Source organism: Podarcis gaigeae, assembly GCF_964106915.1.
Source record: "Podarcis gaigeae genome assembly, chromosome: 2".
Classification (NCBI taxonomy): Eukaryota; Metazoa; Chordata; class Lepidosauria; order Squamata; family Lacertidae; genus Podarcis; species Podarcis gaigeae.
The window spans coordinates 117,389,228-117,405,850 of record NC_139679.1 but is presented as its reverse complement, the minus strand read 5'-3'; the positions used below and the strand labels follow the sequence as shown (position 1 = coordinate 117,405,850).

At 48.6% G+C, this 16,623-nt stretch overlaps 3 protein-coding genes and 1 long non-coding RNA gene across 9 annotated transcripts in view; 1 reads left to right on the top strand and 3 right to left on the bottom strand.

The window, feature by feature from the left end:
• LOC310838313 overlaps positions 1–16,623 on the bottom strand; it is a 437,762-nt gene that overhangs the window by 313,307 nt on the left and 107,832 nt on the right. The window lies entirely within an intron of this gene.
• Positions 1–16,623, bottom strand: part of LOC310837352 (uncharacterized protein) — a 93,973-nt gene that overhangs the window by 17,327 nt on the left and 60,023 nt on the right. The window contains exon 1 of one of the 3 annotated variants that reach the window (XM_083723803.1): positions 419–1,807. The exons of 1 other annotated variant lie outside the window; for it this stretch is intronic. The gene's annotated coding sequence lies outside the window, so the exon portion shown is untranslated. Of the gene's footprint in view, positions 1–418; positions 1,808–16,623 lie in introns of those variants that run through there. One more of the 3 variants, XM_083723802.1, reaches the window with a different exon arrangement.
• Positions 2,587–8,825, bottom strand: LOC310837311 (uncharacterized protein). 2 transcript variants are annotated; one of them, XM_083723688.1, is made up of 4 exons: positions 8,530–8,825; positions 6,059–6,920; positions 5,083–5,203; positions 2,587–4,251 (listed from the first exon to the last, which is right to left on the bottom strand). In XM_083723688.1, exons 2-4 carry the CDS (start codon positions 6,809–6,811, stop codon positions 2,789–2,791), a joined length of 2,337 nt encoding a protein of 778 aa, XP_083579814.1. In that variant the 5' UTR covers positions 6,812–6,920; positions 8,530–8,825; the 3' UTR covers positions 2,587–2,788. The 2 variants fall into 2 exon arrangements, with proteins under 2 accessions (XP_083579814.1, XP_083579813.1); XM_083723687.1 differs by lacking the exon at positions 8,530–8,825 and adding an exon at positions 7,770–7,882.
• LOC310837826 (uncharacterized protein) lies at positions 8,976–15,079 on the top strand. Of its 3 annotated transcripts, XM_083724984.1 has the most exons (4): positions 8,981–9,108; positions 10,100–10,220; positions 11,232–12,367; positions 14,560–15,079. In XM_083724984.1, the coding sequence occupies exons 2-3, from the start codon at positions 10,115–10,117 to the stop codon at positions 12,242–12,244; spliced, it is 1,119 nt and encodes a 372-aa protein (XP_083581110.1). In that variant the 5' UTR covers positions 8,981–9,108; positions 10,100–10,114; the 3' UTR covers positions 12,245–12,367; positions 14,560–15,079. The 3 variants fall into 3 exon arrangements, with proteins under 3 accessions (XP_083581109.1, XP_083581110.1, XP_083581111.1); XM_083724983.1 differs by lacking the exon at positions 14,560–15,079 and having other exon boundaries at positions 8,976–9,108; positions 11,232–12,930; XM_083724985.1 differs by lacking the exons at positions 8,981–9,108; positions 14,560–15,079 and having other exon boundaries at positions 10,107–10,220; positions 11,235–12,930.

Below are 16,623 nucleotides of genomic sequence, written 5' to 3'. Positions count from 1 at the left end.
GCTTTCTACAGAGTAAGACCTGGTCTACAGTATCATGGTGGTTTTATTTAATTTGAATGAAAAAATCATATGAATTCACGAGGATCCGTGTAGATCCGCCTTTACCTTTTTCCGTGCCGGGTGAAGGAAGGAAGGAAGGAAGCCGGACACTGAGGCTGGGGTATAAATATTAAAATTAAAATTAATACTATTATTAAGGCGATCCTGGCCAACAATGCCCACCCCTCTCCCCTTGCCCGCCTCCTTCCCTGCAACTCCCTTTGTACTAGATCCATGCAGGAGGAAGCTTCTCCCCCCCCCCTTCAAGGCCCCCTTTAAGAAAACAGCTCCGTTCCCTCCTCCCCATCCGGGGGCTTCTCATCCTGGACCCCCTCGCAGAGCCCCTTCCCTCCTTCCCCGCCATTGGCTTTGCACTCACCCGAAATCCCAGGCAGCGGGGGCGGGAATGGGAGCCCCCTCGTGGGAGGCAGGGTGTGAGGGCGCTTAATTAGGAGGCTTGATTAGGAAGAAGCCCCCTCCTCCGCCTCCGCAGGATGCAGCCCCGCTTCCCGCCTCCTCCCCTCCCTCCCTCCTTTCCAAGCCCCAATTTTATCTCTGCTGGTGAAGCCGGAAGTGGAGGCAACTCTGAGGAGGAAGGAAGAAGTTTGTTTCCACGCTCAACCTCTTGTCTGTTATTTGATAATTGGGGAAGGAAAACCTTGTAGCACCCAACCAATGGGGATAAGAGGGAGGGAAGGTGTGCATAGGGAATATAAGCTCATTCTTTGCCCCAGCTGGACTGTGCCTGCTTTGGCTCTCAGCTCTTGCAAGAATATATTGTCCTCACTGCTTCACCAGTTTTGTTCAGATTGCATTTTAAGGAGCAAGTTCAAGGGTCTTGTTATAGGAAAATCCTTGGGCTCACCTGGATTACCAAACAAAGACGCCAGCCAGGAATATAGGAGCAAAGCAGCAGCCAGGAGGCCTGATCTTTATTTTTAAAAAACTGTTGCAACAGGACTTCCACCCACCACCAGGAAGGAAGCCCAGAGCAAAGGATGGCTCCCACTTTGTTCAGTTTTACAGAGATACCCACAACACCTCTAAAATTACATCATGGATATATTACAAATTACGTCACAAATTGGGAGGGTCTGGCGACAGAAACCTGAGCATCAGGGCTTGCCCCCCCCCCCTTCCACTGACCTCCACCATACACTCATCAAGTGATGCAAAAGAGATATTTACATTTCCCTGTTTCCCAGTCAAGTTAATCACACCCTTTTGTCTTGATCTGGGTTTGCTATTGTTTCTGGAATGGCTACCTGTCCCACACTCAGGTATCAGGATGCCAGAGATTATATCACTCAGGCAGAGGGGCTGCTGAGTACATGGGCTCACACTTCAGAGATTACGGCTGCCCTCACTCATGTCCCAAGCTCCTCCCTTGGCAGCCATTTCCTTCCTGAACAGATCAATGTTGGAATGGTGTAAATCCGACACTCAAGTGATTCTATATGAATTTCTGAAGATTTCCCAGTGAGCCAGTGCATAGATGCATTTATCAGGGAATTGTTATGTGCAGCAGAGGCCCTTTGAATAGGTAGGAAAAACTGTAATGAAGTGTTTTGTGGGGACATTTGCAGAAGTGATTGTGTTGATTTTGGTAGTCGGTGTGTGTGTGTGTAATTAAATTGTATTGATATAATTTGGAATGACTAATATGATAACGATTGGTTTGTTAAATGGAAACTTAATAAAAATTATTTTGTTAAAAAAAAATAGTCATGCTGGCCACATGACCCGGAAGCTGTACGCCAGCTCCCTCGGCCAATAAAGCGAGATGAGCGCCGCAACCCCAGAGTTGGCCATGACTGGACCTAATGGTCAGGGGTCCCTTTACCTTTACCTTATTCCATTGTGATCCTGGATTTATCCCATGTCTCACCGAACTGTTGATATTGCCACATTTGAATTTACTGATATGTGGTGCGGCAAATTGGGGTGGGCGTGTTTTTAAATGTCGGGCATCTTTATAATTATTCAGTTCTACAAAGCTATAATGCCAGTTACAGATAGGTAGCCGTGTTGGTCTGCCATGGTCAAAACAAAAAAAATTCCTTCCAGTAGCACCTTAAAGACCAACTAAGTTAGTTCTTGGTATGAGCTTTCGTGAGCTGTGTATCTGAAGAAGTGTGCATGCACACGAAAGCTCATACCAAGAACTAACTTAGTTGGTCTTTAAGGTGCTACTGGAAGGAAAGCTATAATGTTCATTGTGAGCTGCTTTGGGACAGAGGTTCTTGCGGGAAAGTGGCATTTGAATAACTTAAACTAAGCTGCGGTAAACCTGCTGTTGGGACTCAACAGGCCTTTGGGTTTCCTGATGTTCTTAGGTGCTTCTTTCATCCCTGCAGGATTTAATTACTGAATGATAGGGAAAGGACGTTCGCAATAAGGTCTTGCCATCTGCAATGAGACACGACTGTGGCCCGGCGCCCTCCCCTTCCTTTCGCACCAGATAAAAAGCACGCACATCTCCTAATATTCCTCGTTGCCAACTAATAATGGCAGTAAATGCCAAGAAACTGGAGATCTCTAAAAGCAGACAGGTGACCTTATTTTATTGTTCAGCCATTTGCTCCTCCATGGATGCCCAGGGAGACGGTACTCCCCACCCTCTAAGCCAATGTATACATCATCATCATCATCATTATTTATTATTTGTACTCCGCCCATGTGACTGGGTTGCCCCAGCCACTCTGGGTGGCCTCCAACAGAATATAAAAATACAATGAAACTTCAGATATTAAAAACTTCCCAATATGGAGCTGCCTTCAGATTTCTCCGGAAAGTCGTGCAGTTGTTTATCTTTCTGACCTCTGAGGGGAGGGCATTCCACAGGGCAAGGGCCACTACTGAGAAGGCCCAATGCTTGGTTCCCTATAGCTTCACTTTTCACAGTGACGGAACCGCCTGAAGGCCCTCCACGGAGCTGGACCTCCATGCCCAGGCTGAACGACGCGAGTGGAGATGCTCCTTCAGGTATACGGGGCCGATGGCTTCTTGAATGCGAGAGGAGGCTTGACTTCTGAGTGAAGCCCTTTCCACACTCTAGGCACTTGTATGGCTTCACCCCAGTGTGGGTTCTCTCGTGCTTGAGAAGGTTGGAGCGATGGCTGAAGCTCTTCTCGCAGATCGAGCACTGAAACGGTTTCTCCCTTGTGTGCGTCCTGTGGTGAACGACAAAGGCCGACTTGTCCCGGAAGCTTTTGGGACAGTCCGGGCACTGGAAGGGTTTTTCTCCCGTGTGGATCTTCTCGTGCTGAACCAGGCCGGCGTTCTGAGAGAAGCATTTCCCACACTCGGCACACTTGTACGGCTTCTCGCCCGTGTGGGCTCGCTTGTGTTTCATGAGGGACGAGCTTTCGACAAAGCTCTTATCGCACACCGTACACTTGTAGGGCTTCTCTCCCGTGTGGAGCCTCTCGTGCGTGAGGAGGTTCGTGCGATGACGGAAACGCTTGCCACACCCTGAGCACGGGTACGGTTTCTCCTCGGTGTGGATTCTCCTGTGCACGACAAAAGCCGACCTGTTCCTGAAGCTTTTGGGACAGTCGGGACACTGGTGCGGTTTCTCGCCCGTGTGGATTCTCTGGTGTCGGTTAAGGTCAAATCTTTGCCGGAAGCTTTTCCCACAGTCTGGGCAATGGTAGGGCCTCTCTCCAGTGTGGATTCTCAGATGAGCCGAAAGCCCGCTGTGCCCTCTGAAGCTCTGTCCACAATCTGGGCAAACGAAGGGCTTCTCTTGCCTGTGGGTTCTCTCATGTGCCGTAAGATGCGACTGCTGGCTGAAGTTCTTCCCGCAATCTGAGCAACTGAAGCGGTTCTCCCCGGTGTGGATTCTCTGATGGGCAACCAGGACATTCCTACTGCAGAAGCTCTTCCCACAGTCGGAGCAGATGTAGGGTTTCTCTCCTGAGTGCATTCTCTGGTGCTCGGTGAGCTCCGCCTTGCAGCGAAAGGATTTCCCGCACTCAGCGCATGTCTCACCCTTGAGGAACCTTTGCTGGACTGGCATGGCAGGGAGCTGGAAAGGAACGGATTTGCCTTCTTCATTATGGGGCTGAGTTTCCTGCTCGCTTTCGGATGCTTCTCCCCAGTAAGGATAACGGGAAACTGTCTGTTCTGCTCTGCCTGGCAGCATCCAACGTGGTTCAGCTCCTTCAGAATTGACTGGCAGATTCTTCTTCCAACATGCCCTCTCATTGTCTGTTGGAAAAAAAACAACAGAGATTTCCCTTCACCAGGAAGAAAGGATGGCTTGGATCAGATTACACAGCAAAGAAGGGGTTTGGGGCCCAGTTATTTGAAGGGCCACCTGCAGGAACCCACACAAGCCCTAAGAGTGGCCTCAAAGATCCTGTTTGCTAGTGCATCTATAAGGTCAGTTAGATTACCTGGCTGTGAGTCTTGAAGGCTGCTCCCTGCAAAGTCCTTTCCACCAGGCCTAGGGGGCGGGGCCCACACTCACCAGCTCTACTAAAGAGGCTCCTGGTGAGAACCAGAGGGATATCGCTATGCCTGACAACAAACCCTAACAGTTGGATTCTTTGGCCCCATCTTTTTGTGCCTGCCAAACAGCCGTGTCGTGCTTATGATAATATTTTATTCTCTTGTTAATTATGCTGTTTTAAATGTGCATTTTATATTTTACTTTACTAGTAATGGTTTTTAAAAAAAATGTTTAAGTTTTTATTTCGTTAACTTTGTGTTAAATATGTATTCTGTACTTCACCTCCTTTGTAATGTTTCATTTTATTATCTTTAAGATCATATTTTAGTTTTCTGCTAATTATGTTGCTTTGGCTGCGTACTCTATATCTGACTTTCTTCAAATTGTTTTATTGATGTTTTAATATTCTGTAAACTGCTTTGAGATTTTTCTTAAAAATATAAAGCTATATAGAAATGAAATAAATCATAATGATAATCATAATAATTGGTGTGCACTAGATCCGTGGGCAGAGCCTTTTTTGTGGTGGCCCCTCATTTGCACAACCTGCTCCACAAGAGAACTCCCTCCAGCCAAAGACTCCTTACCCAGCCAAGGGGCATCAGCAGCCGAATCCTCCACTTTGGTGAGCGGCCACTCACCAGAGTCTGACAGAGCCCCGTCAGCCTCAGGGGAATCATCCGCTTTCTTCTTGAAGGGCCAGAGGACCTGAAACAGCAGAAAGAACAAGACAAAGAAATGGGTGCAAATCGCCTGAGATTCAGGGGTGGGGAGCCTCTGGAGCTTCTCCAGACGCTACAGGACTCTAATTCCCATCAGCCCCCAGCCAGCATGGCCAGGGGTCAGGGGAGTGGGAGTCCAGCAACATCTGGAGGGCCAAAGACTCCCTGCCTTTGACTGGGTCAGGCCATTGGCCCATCTTTCATAGTATTGCCTACACTGACCGGCAGCAGCTCTCCAGAACCTCAAGGAGACCTTCTTCAGGCAAAGGCCATCCTCTGCGCTGTCTTTGAAGGGGGATGCATTGAACCAGCTGGGGCAGCCCATCTCAAGACAGGGACTGGAGCACAGGAATCCATCACTCCTGTGTCCACATAGCTTCTCTCCAACCAACACTGACTGCCTGTTCAGAGCAGTGGAATCTGGTCCATTAGGGCAGAGAGAGTGTTGCCCACCATCCTTAGTCTTCCCCCAGCAAGTGGCGTTCTAAGGTACACTGCCTCAGAACCTGGAGGTTCTACTTTGCCAATACAGCCAACCCCTGCTGATTTGGCCAGATCCCATTTTCAAACCATCTAGGGCAAGCATAGGCAAACTCAGCCCTCCAGATGTTTTTGACCTTCAACTCCCATGATCCCTAGCTAGCAGGACCACTGGGTCAAGGATGATGGGAATTGTAGTCCCAAGACATCTGGAGGGCCCAGTTTGCCTATATCTGATCTAAAGGAACAGTCAGTCCAATGCATATTTACAGTCAGCAAAAACTGCCCCAATGGCTAGTCCTCTGGGCTCCTTGCCACTGTTCCTTTTGTTCTTCCCAGGACTGCTCTCCTGCCCTCTCACCTGTTGTATTTCGTGCTCGTTCTCTTGCTGCCTCTCCAGGAAATCCTCCGCCAGGCCGACTGCCTGACCGCAAGTCTCCGGCCCGCCTTCCCTGACCCAGTTCTGCATCTCCGGGGGCAGGACGGCCAGGAACTGCTCCAAGATCACCAGCTCCAGGATCTGCTCCTTGGTGCGCCTCTCCGGCTGCAGCCACCGGTGGCAGAGCCTCCACAGCATCCCACAGAGATCTCGCGGCCCCTCGGCCTCCTGGTAGAGGAACTGCCTGAAGCACAGGCGCTCCACCTCCTGGCTGGGAGCCTCCTTCTTCACTTCCCCACAATCCAGGGCCAAAATGCTGTGGGTGGGCGGGGGGATGTCTCCTCCAGGGCCGGGCAGGTGGCGGATCACCCTGCCTCGCCCAATGTCTGGTCGCCCCTCAAAGGAAGCCTGCGCGTCCCTTGGGCCATTGCTGGCCAGCTGCAGGTTTCCTGGCTCAGGCTGCGGAGACCGCACAGCCTTCAGGAGCCCCTGACACTGAGCTCCCCAGCACTCCTCCTGAGGCCCTTCCTCGGGTTCCTGCTTAATGTGCTCTGTTATGGTCCCTTCCCACAATTCCTTGAGGCTCTCTGAGCGGATGGCCAAGGGGCCTGTTCCTGCAGCCTCCTCTGGTTCAGACTCCGATGCCTCCTCCTGGGCCTCCGTCTTCACTGTGTCCTCCAGCAGGGCATCTCGGGGGACAGCCCAGACAGCTGCATCCCTGCGTTCGGACGCCATCACCCCTCTTAACTCCGGGGTTTGGCAGGGATCACTCACTCACTGCTATCCCATGTTTCTCGGTGATGTCAACTGCCAGGTCCAGGGTTGTTTATAATGCCCGGTGCCTCTGTAAGGAAAGAGAATCAGTGGGATCTGCAGCAAAAAGTTGGAGCGTGGAACACGCCTGTTCAGGATACTCCATTCCATTCTCTGCCCCCATGTTTTCCATCCCACCAATCATCAGTCAGTATTCCGTGAAAAACTGAGCATGCTCAGTCCTCTGGGAACTGTAGCTGTGAGGGGAATAGGGGGTCTCCTCTCAGCACTCTTAACAAACTACAGTTCCCAGGATTCTTTGGGGGAAGCCATGACAGTTTAAAGTGGAATTACTTTGTGCTAAATGCACAGTGCAGACGGCACCCTGATTACAGCCCTTTCACTCAAGAGTCCAGTCCTGGTTTCCCACTGCGCTTTCTCACATTCAGAAGCTGTTCCTTTCATTTTTGCAGGGCGAGAGAAAGAGTTGTTGCTACTGTTTCTAATCAACTGGCAATCAAAGAGCCTTAGAGACACTTAGTGATCTACTGCAAATCCCCCCCATCTGATTCTGACCACCCCTGACATATCAAGCAAGATATAGGCAAGACATAGCCATGATGAAGAATAGTCCTTGATAGACTTTATGTTTAAAAGGGGTGGGGGGTGGAGATAGAGAAATCCACAGAGGATGTTCCAAAACTCATCGCAGCTCCGTGGAACCTGCATGTTCAGGAGCAGTTTACCTGCAAAGTGCTGGAAGCAGAGGTTTGCTGCTGCCTTGCCGCCTCTGAGCCTCCCAGAGAGGTCTGGCTGGGAGCGGGAGGCTGGTCTGGGAGGGGTCTGTCTGATCCAGCAGGGCGTCCTCTTAGATCCCTAAAGCAAACCTTCCTATTCCAGGCCAGCTCTCTGCTCCTGCCTCAAGGCGCTTCTCACTTACCGGATTCCCTCCCCGGAGCTGAAAAATCTCTTTTTCCAGCCTCTACTTTGCAGCAAAGAAAAGCACCATAGAGTCGCGAAGGGGGAGAAAAGGAAGAGGAGGGCCTTCAGTAGTCAGAACAATTTCCGTCCAAAGTGCCGCTCTAGAAATCCCGACTCTCTCAGCTTAACCCTTTGTGACAACCAGAGCGCAGAGGGGCTTTCCTTTGTATTTTTGAATACCCCTCGCCTGTGCCAAATTGGAAGCATGACAGTGCAAATAAAAACCTAAGCGTGCATGCATTTTAGGGGCTGTAGTTCGGTGGCAGAGCATATGTTTGACATGCAGAAGGTCCCCTTGGTATCGGCCACTTAAAAGGCGAAGGGAAGGACCTTTCTGTGCTGGAGACCCGAGAAAGCCGCTGCCAGCCCGTGCAGGCAATACTGGCCTTGGTGAACAAATAGGCTAACCTCTGGTACGGAGCAGCTTCGCGGGCAAACATCTTGCTAGCTGTGCGCATACAAAAAAGAGAGTTGGCAGAGTCAGGCCAATGGCCCATGGAGTCCAGCATGCTTTTCCCACAGTGGCCAGCTAGATGCCTGTGAGAAACCAGCAAACAGGATCTGGCCTCAAGAGCCCCCTCCTCTCCTGCGGCTTCCAGCAACTGGGACCCCTTACTCTGTGGAGTTTGGGCACAGAGGCGAGATTTGAACTGAGGTCTTCGCCCTGAGCTCTTCCATTGCAAAGATTTGATGTGCTAATTATAGTATTTATTTCTCACCTTTATTTCTTCAATAAGTGGTGCTCATGGTTCTCCCTCTCTTCATTTGATCCCCACGACAACCTTGCAAGGTAGGCTAGGCTGAGAGGTAGTTGCCAGTCCAGTTTCCTGGCCCAGTAGGGATTTGAACTCAGGTCTCCCCCGGTCCTAGTCCAGCACCCTTAAATACTACATAACATTGGCTCTCGTGTGTAGACATCATACATTAAAAGCAAATCTCTTTCCCCCACCCCGAAAAAAACAGAAACATAAGAACTGTAGTGTAAGGGTGCTGGGTGCAGGGCAAACTACAGTTCCCAATGAGCTTCTGGGTTTGCCTCGTTGCAATTCGGCTTACGGGTTAAAGTGTGCGAGTTTGCAGCCCTAGAAAAGCGAATTGGCAGGAAGGAAAAGATCTGCAATGGGGCTGAAGTCATTTCCTGCCCCTCCTCTTTTAGGGAGAGGGTTGTGTGTGTGTTTTTTTTAGGGGTGTTGCTGTTCATTGAATTGTTTCGTGGTGGAGGTCAGCGCCTGCGGAGCCTGTTTGCTCAAAGAGGATTTAGGAGAGAAGAGCCGAGACGGGGAAGCAGGAAGGCAAAAGTGGGGGTTTCCATGGAATAATATGCAAAGGATGATGGCTAGGAAGATTTCTTAGTTTGTGGATCCTGAACAGCAGGATTTTGCAAGCAAGCAAGCTGTGCAATCAGTGGTTTATCCTGCTTGTCTTTTTTATAAAATGTTCTTACTTCTGTTCAAGTTATAAAAAGGTTTTATCCTGTTTTTCAAGATCCTCAAAGGTTTTGTGTTGCCAATAGGGCTGCATTGTATTATTATTATTATTATTATTATTCCCAGGCACCCCCAAGATCTGAGGAGAGCGGGTCAGGGGTTGCAAACTTGCGAAAGGTGCACTTATTTCTTGACACCTCACACATGTGTTTTTGGAACCCACCCAGTTTTCAGTGCCCAAAATCTGTTTAAATTATTTTTAATTCTGGATTTTAAATGGCTGTAACCTGTCCTGCTACTGAAGGGATGGCAATAAACCACCACCACCACAATAATACTACTAATAATATTATTAGTAACAAATGTTTTTCGCCGTTTTTAATTTATGAATCTTACTTTTTTTGTAAGCTGCCTTGAAACCTGCCAGTGAAGGGTGGGCGATGTGAAGCTCAAGAGCAGCAGGGACACTTAATCCATGGCGCTGCCTATCGTTCTCCTGCTTCTGATGATACACATTTCCCTTCCCAACCTAGGAAAGGAAGAACCCCCAAAACACACCATTTTTAAGGACCATGCGCCAAGATGGTGCTTTTGCATATGGGTTGGCTTTAAACCTGTTCCAAACTGCCTCATTGAACTTGGCAAGGCTGAGGGCACCCCCTGGTCAAGATGGCCCATTTCTCATAGAATTGTATTGTTGGAGGGGACCCCAGAGGTCATCCAGCCCAACCCTCTGCAATGCAGGAATCCTGCCCACAGCCATCCCGGGGTGGGCTTGAACCAACAGCCTTCTGGTTAACAGCCAGGTGCACTGACCCATTGCCCCACCTCTTACCTCTCTTGGGATCCTTAACCGTTTCAGGTGTCGGTGCTGTTGATGGACTGGGCCGCTACCTTCCCCGAGGCAGAGGATGCTCCTTCAGACAGTGCACAGAGGCTCGTGTCCCAGGGAGTCAAGCAGGAGGATGGCCAAGATTCGCTGGGTAAGGTGAACGTAGAATCGTAGAGCTGGAAGGGACCCCAGGGTCATCTAGTCCAACCCCCTACAATGCAGGAATCTCAGCTAAAGCATGCAAGACAGATGGCCATCCAACCTCTGCTGAAAAACCTCCAATGTGTACTTGAGCAGAGAGGAAATGAGGGGGAGAACCTTTGGGGAGGAGAAGCTGAGTGGTGGAGCATCTAGGCCCCAAAGTATTATTATTATTACTATTGTGGTACCTTGGGTTACAGACACTTCAGGTTACAGACGCTTCAGGTTATAGACTCCGCTTACCCAGAAATAGTATCTCAGGTTAAGAACTTTGCTTCAGGATAAGAACAGAAATCGTGCTCCGGCGGCGCAGCAGGAGGCCCCATTAGCTAAAGTGGTACCTCAGGTTAAGAACAGTTTCAGATGAAGAACGTACCTCCAGAACAAATTAAGTTCTTAACCGGAGGTACCATTGTAGTCTTAATCTAAGGGTCACTGGCCTGAGTGCCATGTTGGGCAAAAGTTTCCTGCATTGTAGAGATCTGGACTAGATGACCCTTGTCCACCCCCATCATACAGCCCGGACACTTGAGGTCCAGTGCTGAGGGCCTTCTGGCGGTTCCCTCATTGCGAGAAGTGAGGTTACAGGGAACCAGACAGAGGCCCTTCTCGCTAGTGGCGCCCACCCTCCCTTCAGATGTGATGGAAATAAAGCAGCTATCTTGTCTTTAAAAGACATCTGAAGGCAGCCCTGTTTAGGGAAGTTTTTAATATTTAATGGTGTATTGTTTTAAGACTTCATTGGGAGCCGCCCAGTGTGGCTGGGGAAATAATAAATTATTATTATTGTTGTTGTTGTTGTTGTTGTTGTTGTTGTTGTTGTTGTTGTTGTTACTGGGCCGAGGCCCAGATTATCTGTCAATAGGGGAATGCTTGCTTGCTTCTTTTGGGGATTGATGAAATAATGTTCCTGTTAACTAGTGTCTCTTCCCCTTGGCTCTCATTTCTTTCTCTGCTCCAGTAGGAGGACGCTGGGAGAGGGAAAACGAAGGCGAACCAGGAGGAGCGTCTACAAAAATGGAAGATCTAGACATGGATGTCAGCACCAGTACTCAAGATGAAGCCACAAGGCAGAAAGGCAGGAAAACGCCCACCAGAGATAAGCGCGGGAGTCCGTCCAATGCCAGCAAAGATGGGGAGGCCCACAAAACCCCAGCCCAAGTAGATGTGCAGGAGGAAAAGAGAAGGAACAAGTGCCCTGTGTGCGGGAAGATGTTTTGTTCTAAGTCACGCCTTAACGTACATCAGAGAATCCACACCGAGAAGAGGCCCTATCAGTGCTTTGAGTGCGGGAAGAGTTTCAGGCAGAGCGGGCATCTCTCTCAGCACCAGAGAATGCACACGGGAGAAAAACGATACAAGTGCTTGGAGTGCGGGAAGAGCTTCAGCCAGAGCACCTATTTTATCCTCCACAAAATAACCCACACGGGAGAGAAGCCATTTACGTGCCTGGAGTGCGGCAAGAGCTTCAGTCACAGCAGGCGGCTGACCATCCACCGCACCATCCACACAGGGGAAAGGCCGTACAAGTGCAAGGAGTGCGGGCAGAGCTTCAGCCAGAGCACACACCTTACCTCTCACCAGAGAATCCACACCGGCGAGAAACCGTACAAGTGCCAGGAGTGCGGGAAATGCTTCAATCAGAGCACACACCTCACTTTGCACCGAAGGATCCACACCGGAGAGAAACCTTACCAGTGTCTGGAGTGTGGGAAGTCCTTCAGCCAGAGACCGCACCTTACTTTGCACCGGAGAATCCACACGGAGGAGAAGATGTACAAATGCTCGGAGTGCGGGAAGAGCTTCCATCGGAGCGACCACCTGACCTCGCACCTGAGAGTACACACGGGGGAGAAGCCGTACCAGTGCTCACAGTGCGGGAAGAGCTTTAGCCGAAGCGCAATCCTGACTAAACATCAGATAACCCACAAAGGTGGAGAAACTCCCCTGGGAACAGATGAAGGTTCTGCCTGAGCATTTCCTGAGAAATTCTGGCCAGTTGTGACACACTGCTGTTCCAGTTGTGGTGCCGCTCCAGAGAGAGGGTTGACGTGCGATTACACTGTACAGTGGTACCTCGGGTTACAGACGCTTCAGGTTACAGATGCTTCAGGTTACAGACTCCGCTAACCCAGAAATAGTACCTTGGGTTAAGAACTTTACCTCAGGATGAGAACAGAAATCGCATGGTGGCGGCGGGAGGCCCCATTAGCTAAAGTGTTACCTCAGGTTAAGAATAGTTTCAGGTTAAGAACAGACCTCCAGAATGAATTAAGTTCTTAACCCGAGGTACCACTGTATAGCAGCACAATCCATGGGCTTCCTGGATCAAATGGAATGTGCTTCAAATGTCATTCACATGCTCTTTACACTAGAGTTGGAGAAACCCATAGCTCTCCTCTGGATCAAGTCCCCTTAAGCCCCTGGCAGCATGGCTCATGGTCAGGAATTATGAGTGTTGTAACCCAACAGCTTCTGAGAGCTCGCAGGTTTCCCTGTCCTTACTGCAGATCAGCGGTTCCCAAATTTTTTTCGGGCCATTGTTTCGATAAACTTGTGCCCAATGCCCCGCTCCATACCCTTTCAAAAGCATTATTCAGGATAGCAGTTTGCACAACTCCCTTAAGAGATTAACACAATAAAATTCTAAACAGCAACAATTAAGTGCTCATTGATTTAAAATCTGATTAAATGGCTTAGTTTAATTTATTTAACAAACTGGTGAACTTGATCCGTTTTGTTGTAGATTTTTAAACAGGTTGGATGGTTGTCATCAATGCTTCAGCTGTGATTCCTGCACAGCAGGGGGTTGGTCTAGATGACCCCTGGGGTCCCTTCCAATTCTCCTGTTGCCTCTTAGCCCCCAGCTAGGAAATCCCCCCTCTCCAGGGGGTGGTACTGCCCATTGTGGGAACCACTGATCTCAATTAAAGAACTCACATAGGTGGAAAATCCTGTAAAATGGAAAACAACAGGGCCCATAAAGTTAGTTGACAAGATTATGAGAATGAGTGAATTTTATGAGGAAAATAAATTTTGAATAAATATTGTGTTAAAATTAGGTATTTAAGATCTAGATAAAAATATTCAAAGTTAGGGATAAAACATTGGAAATGTGTATAATAAGAATTGAAACAAGGTGATAAGTTGCTGGCTAAAGTTTTATAAATTTGGAACGCAAGAGTGGGAGATGTGAGGAAGTCCAAAGGATGAAGAAAAGATGGGTACTATAAGATGTTAAATTTTATGTTTGTTCTTTTTTCTGTCTATTATCGGTTTATTCTGTCTTTTCTCTACTGTATTAACAAAATTCTTAATAAATTTTATTTTTAAAAAAGGAAAATCCTGTAAAATGAAAAATATATGCTCACAGAGCACATTCCCAGCCACGGTCTTTATTAGCCTTTTTCAGTCTAGTGCCCTCCAGATAATTCAGACTATTTTGCTGCCTCTTTCTCTGCAAAAAGTCACCTGGAGTTTGAGGGATCCTTTCCTCCTCTCTGTCCCAGTTGGTAGCTTCTATTTTTTAAAAAAACAACAAACCAAAGGGGTTTGTAGATAAGCAGCTAGGGTACTTCTTTAAAGTAGATGGGCTGGTGGAAGTAAAATGTCTAAAACTGCCTTATTTCATCCTTTCTTTGTCAAATAATTCCAGTTTTATTAGTTTCAGACTAAGACCTGAGAGATCTGCGTTCAGGTCCCACTTAGCCAAGAAAGGGAGGCAAATATTGGCAGCCTACATCCCAGGGTTGTTGTTATGAATAACACAAACACAGTTGTTCAAGACCCTGGAAGGCAGTTCTTGTTGCACCAGGAAATGTATATTCCTCAAATGAATTTTTAAAGGAACGAGGAAGCAAATCCTGCTATTTGTTATTATTCATTTGTACATGGTTGGTGATATTAATAAAGAAATGAGCCTGTCTTGGGTAGTAAAAATGCATGACTGGAAAGCTTGGAGTGGAGGAAAGAGAACTGTTGATGGGATTAGGGTGGGGGAAATGGTCCTCGCCTTGCGCAACCAGCTTCCTGTATTTGCAATAGGATGGTAGTTATCATACACTTCTAGTCCCAGGGAGCATTTATTCAGGAGAGAAGTGAACCAGGCAAAGGGCATTCTCAGCTGTGGCACCTTCCCTGTGGAACACCCTCCCGTCAGATGTCAAGGAAATAAACAACTGTCTGACTTTTAGAAGACATCTGAAGGCAGCCCTGTTTAGGGAAGTTTTTAATGTTTGACATTTTATTGTGTTTTTATACAGTGGTACCTCAGGTTACATACGCTTCAGGTTACAGACTCCGCTAACCCAGAAATAGTACCTCGGGTTAAGATTTGCTTCAGGATGAGAACAGAAATTGTGCTACGGCGGCAGCAGGAGGCCCCATTAGCTAAAGTGGTGCTTCAGGTTAAGAACAGTTTCAGGTTAAGAACACACCTCTGGAATGAATTAAGTACTTACCACTGTATTATTAAAAGTATTATTATTATTAGGCCACATAGGTGCTCCTGTCAAGGTGGCTGGCACAGACACATTCACAGAAGGACATGTTCATTGCTCCATCAGCCTCCCGATCAATCTTGGGTAACTTGGACAAGCCACAAAGGGCAACCTTCAATTCACAGTACAGCCACACACGCCAACTGATACAACACAAACTTGCGCCACGTTCAACAGTAACTCAGAAAGTGAGAGAAGCCTGCAGGAGATCAATGGTCCATCAAGTTCGGTTTCCTGTTCTCAGGGTGTCCAAGCAGATGACTCAATTCCGCAGGTCTCTGCGCCATTCTCAAGCTAAAATCACAATATACAGTGGTGCCCCGCAAGACGAATGCCTCGCAAGACGGAAAACCCGCTAGACGAAAGGGTTTTCCGTTTTGGAGGCGCTTCGCAAAACAAATTTCCCTATGGGCTTGCTTCGCAAGACGAAATGTCTTGCGAGTTCCTGCGGGTTTCCCCCCCTTTCCCCCCCCTTTTCCTAAGCCGCTAAGCCGCTTATCAGCTGATCCGCTAAAAGCCGCTAAACCGCTAATAGCGCTAATCCGCTAAGCTGTCAATGGGCTTGCTTCGCAAGACAAAAAAACCGCTATACGAAGAGCCTCACGGAACGGATTAATTTCGTCTTGCGAGGCACCACTGTAAAAACACAAAGAAAAAATAAAAATAAGAACAGCCCTTAACCTCCCTTCCCATAATGCAGCAAGTGTGTGAGGAACAGGAAGCAAAGGCTTCACTTCGTCAGAGAAGAGGCAGTGTGGTTTGGCCGAGTCTAGGAATCTACTCTTGGGTTTTTTTAATCCTGTATGATAAAGGCATGCGGGTGGTGCTGTGGGTTAAACCACACAGCCTAGGACTTGCCGATCAGAAGGTTGGCGGTTCGAATCCCCACTCAGTTTGAATCCCCGTGATGGGGTGAGCTCCCGTTGCTCAGTCCCTGCTCCTGCCAGCCTAGCAGTTTGAAAGCACACCAGTGCAAGTAGATAAATAGGTACCGCTCCAGCAGGAAGATAAACGGCGTTTCCGTGCGCTGCTCTGGTTCACCAGAAGCAGCTTAGTCATGCTGGCCACATGACCCAGAAGCTGTACGCCAGTTCCCTCAGCCAATAAAGTGAAATGAGCGCCGCAACCCCAGAGTCGGCCACGACTGGACCTAACTGTCAGGGGTCCCTTTACCTTTACCTATGATAGAAATGGGAAACTTCCAGCCTTTGAGCCAGATGTGGTCCTCCAGGACACTCTATGTGACCCTTGGGGACATGTCCCTCACCAGCCTTGCTCCCCCCTCCCCCTCAGGTGCTCTTGCCCGACTGGAGAGTCCTATCGCTCAACTGTCCCAATTTGTCTGGGACATCCCTGAATTACAGAAGCCATCGTGGCTTCTAATTAGATCCCAGAATGTCCTGTTTTTTTGGTCTCACACTCTCGCCTTGCACCTGCGCACCAGACCACCTCCTCTGCGTCACGTGGCCTGAGCGGCGCAAGCTTCCAGAACGTTCAGCTATGTTGGATGGCGACAAGTTTCCAGTGCTTTCTCTACACTGGACCAAACTGTATGCACCTCTAGCCTATTCCCTCTTCCTCGCCTTTCCTCTAAACCAAAAGGCCCCAGTGCTGCAACCTTTCCACACAGGGGACTTGCTCCCCATATTCATTGTTCCTCTTTTCTGGTAAGGTGTGATTGATGCCAGAAGCTTTTTCCACAGACGGCATTTATATGATGAGTCTTGTTTCTGAGTCAACATGGACAGGATTATCCTGTTAGAAAATTTAAGCAAAGTCTGGAGAGACATCTGTCAAGAGATGGTCTAGTTGCATCCTGTATTGAGCTAGGCTGGATTGGAAAAGACCTTATTT

Excerpts from the sequence above, each read along its gene's own strand:
- LOC310837311 (XM_083723688.1), bottom strand. The coding sequence starts at position 6,811 with ATGGCGTCCGAACGCAGGGATGCAGCTGTCTGGGCTGTCCCCCGAGAT. Across the intron at positions 5,204-6,058 it reads ACGAGCACGAAATACAACAG|GTCCTCTGGCCCTTCAAGAA; the intron begins GTGAGAGGGCAG and ends CTGCTGTTTCAG. Across the intron at positions 4,252-5,082 it reads TGCTGATGCCCCTTGGCTGG|ACAATGAGAGGGCATGTTGG; the intron begins GTAAGGAGTCTT and ends TTTTTCCAACAG.
- LOC310837826 (XM_083724984.1), top strand. The coding sequence starts at position 10,115 with ATGGACTGGGCCGCTACCTTCCCCGAGGCAGAGGATGCTCCTTCAGAC. Across the intron at positions 10,221-11,231 it reads GGATGGCCAAGATTCGCTGG|TAGGAGGACGCTGGGAGAGG; the intron begins GTAAGGTGAACG and ends TCTCTGCTCCAG.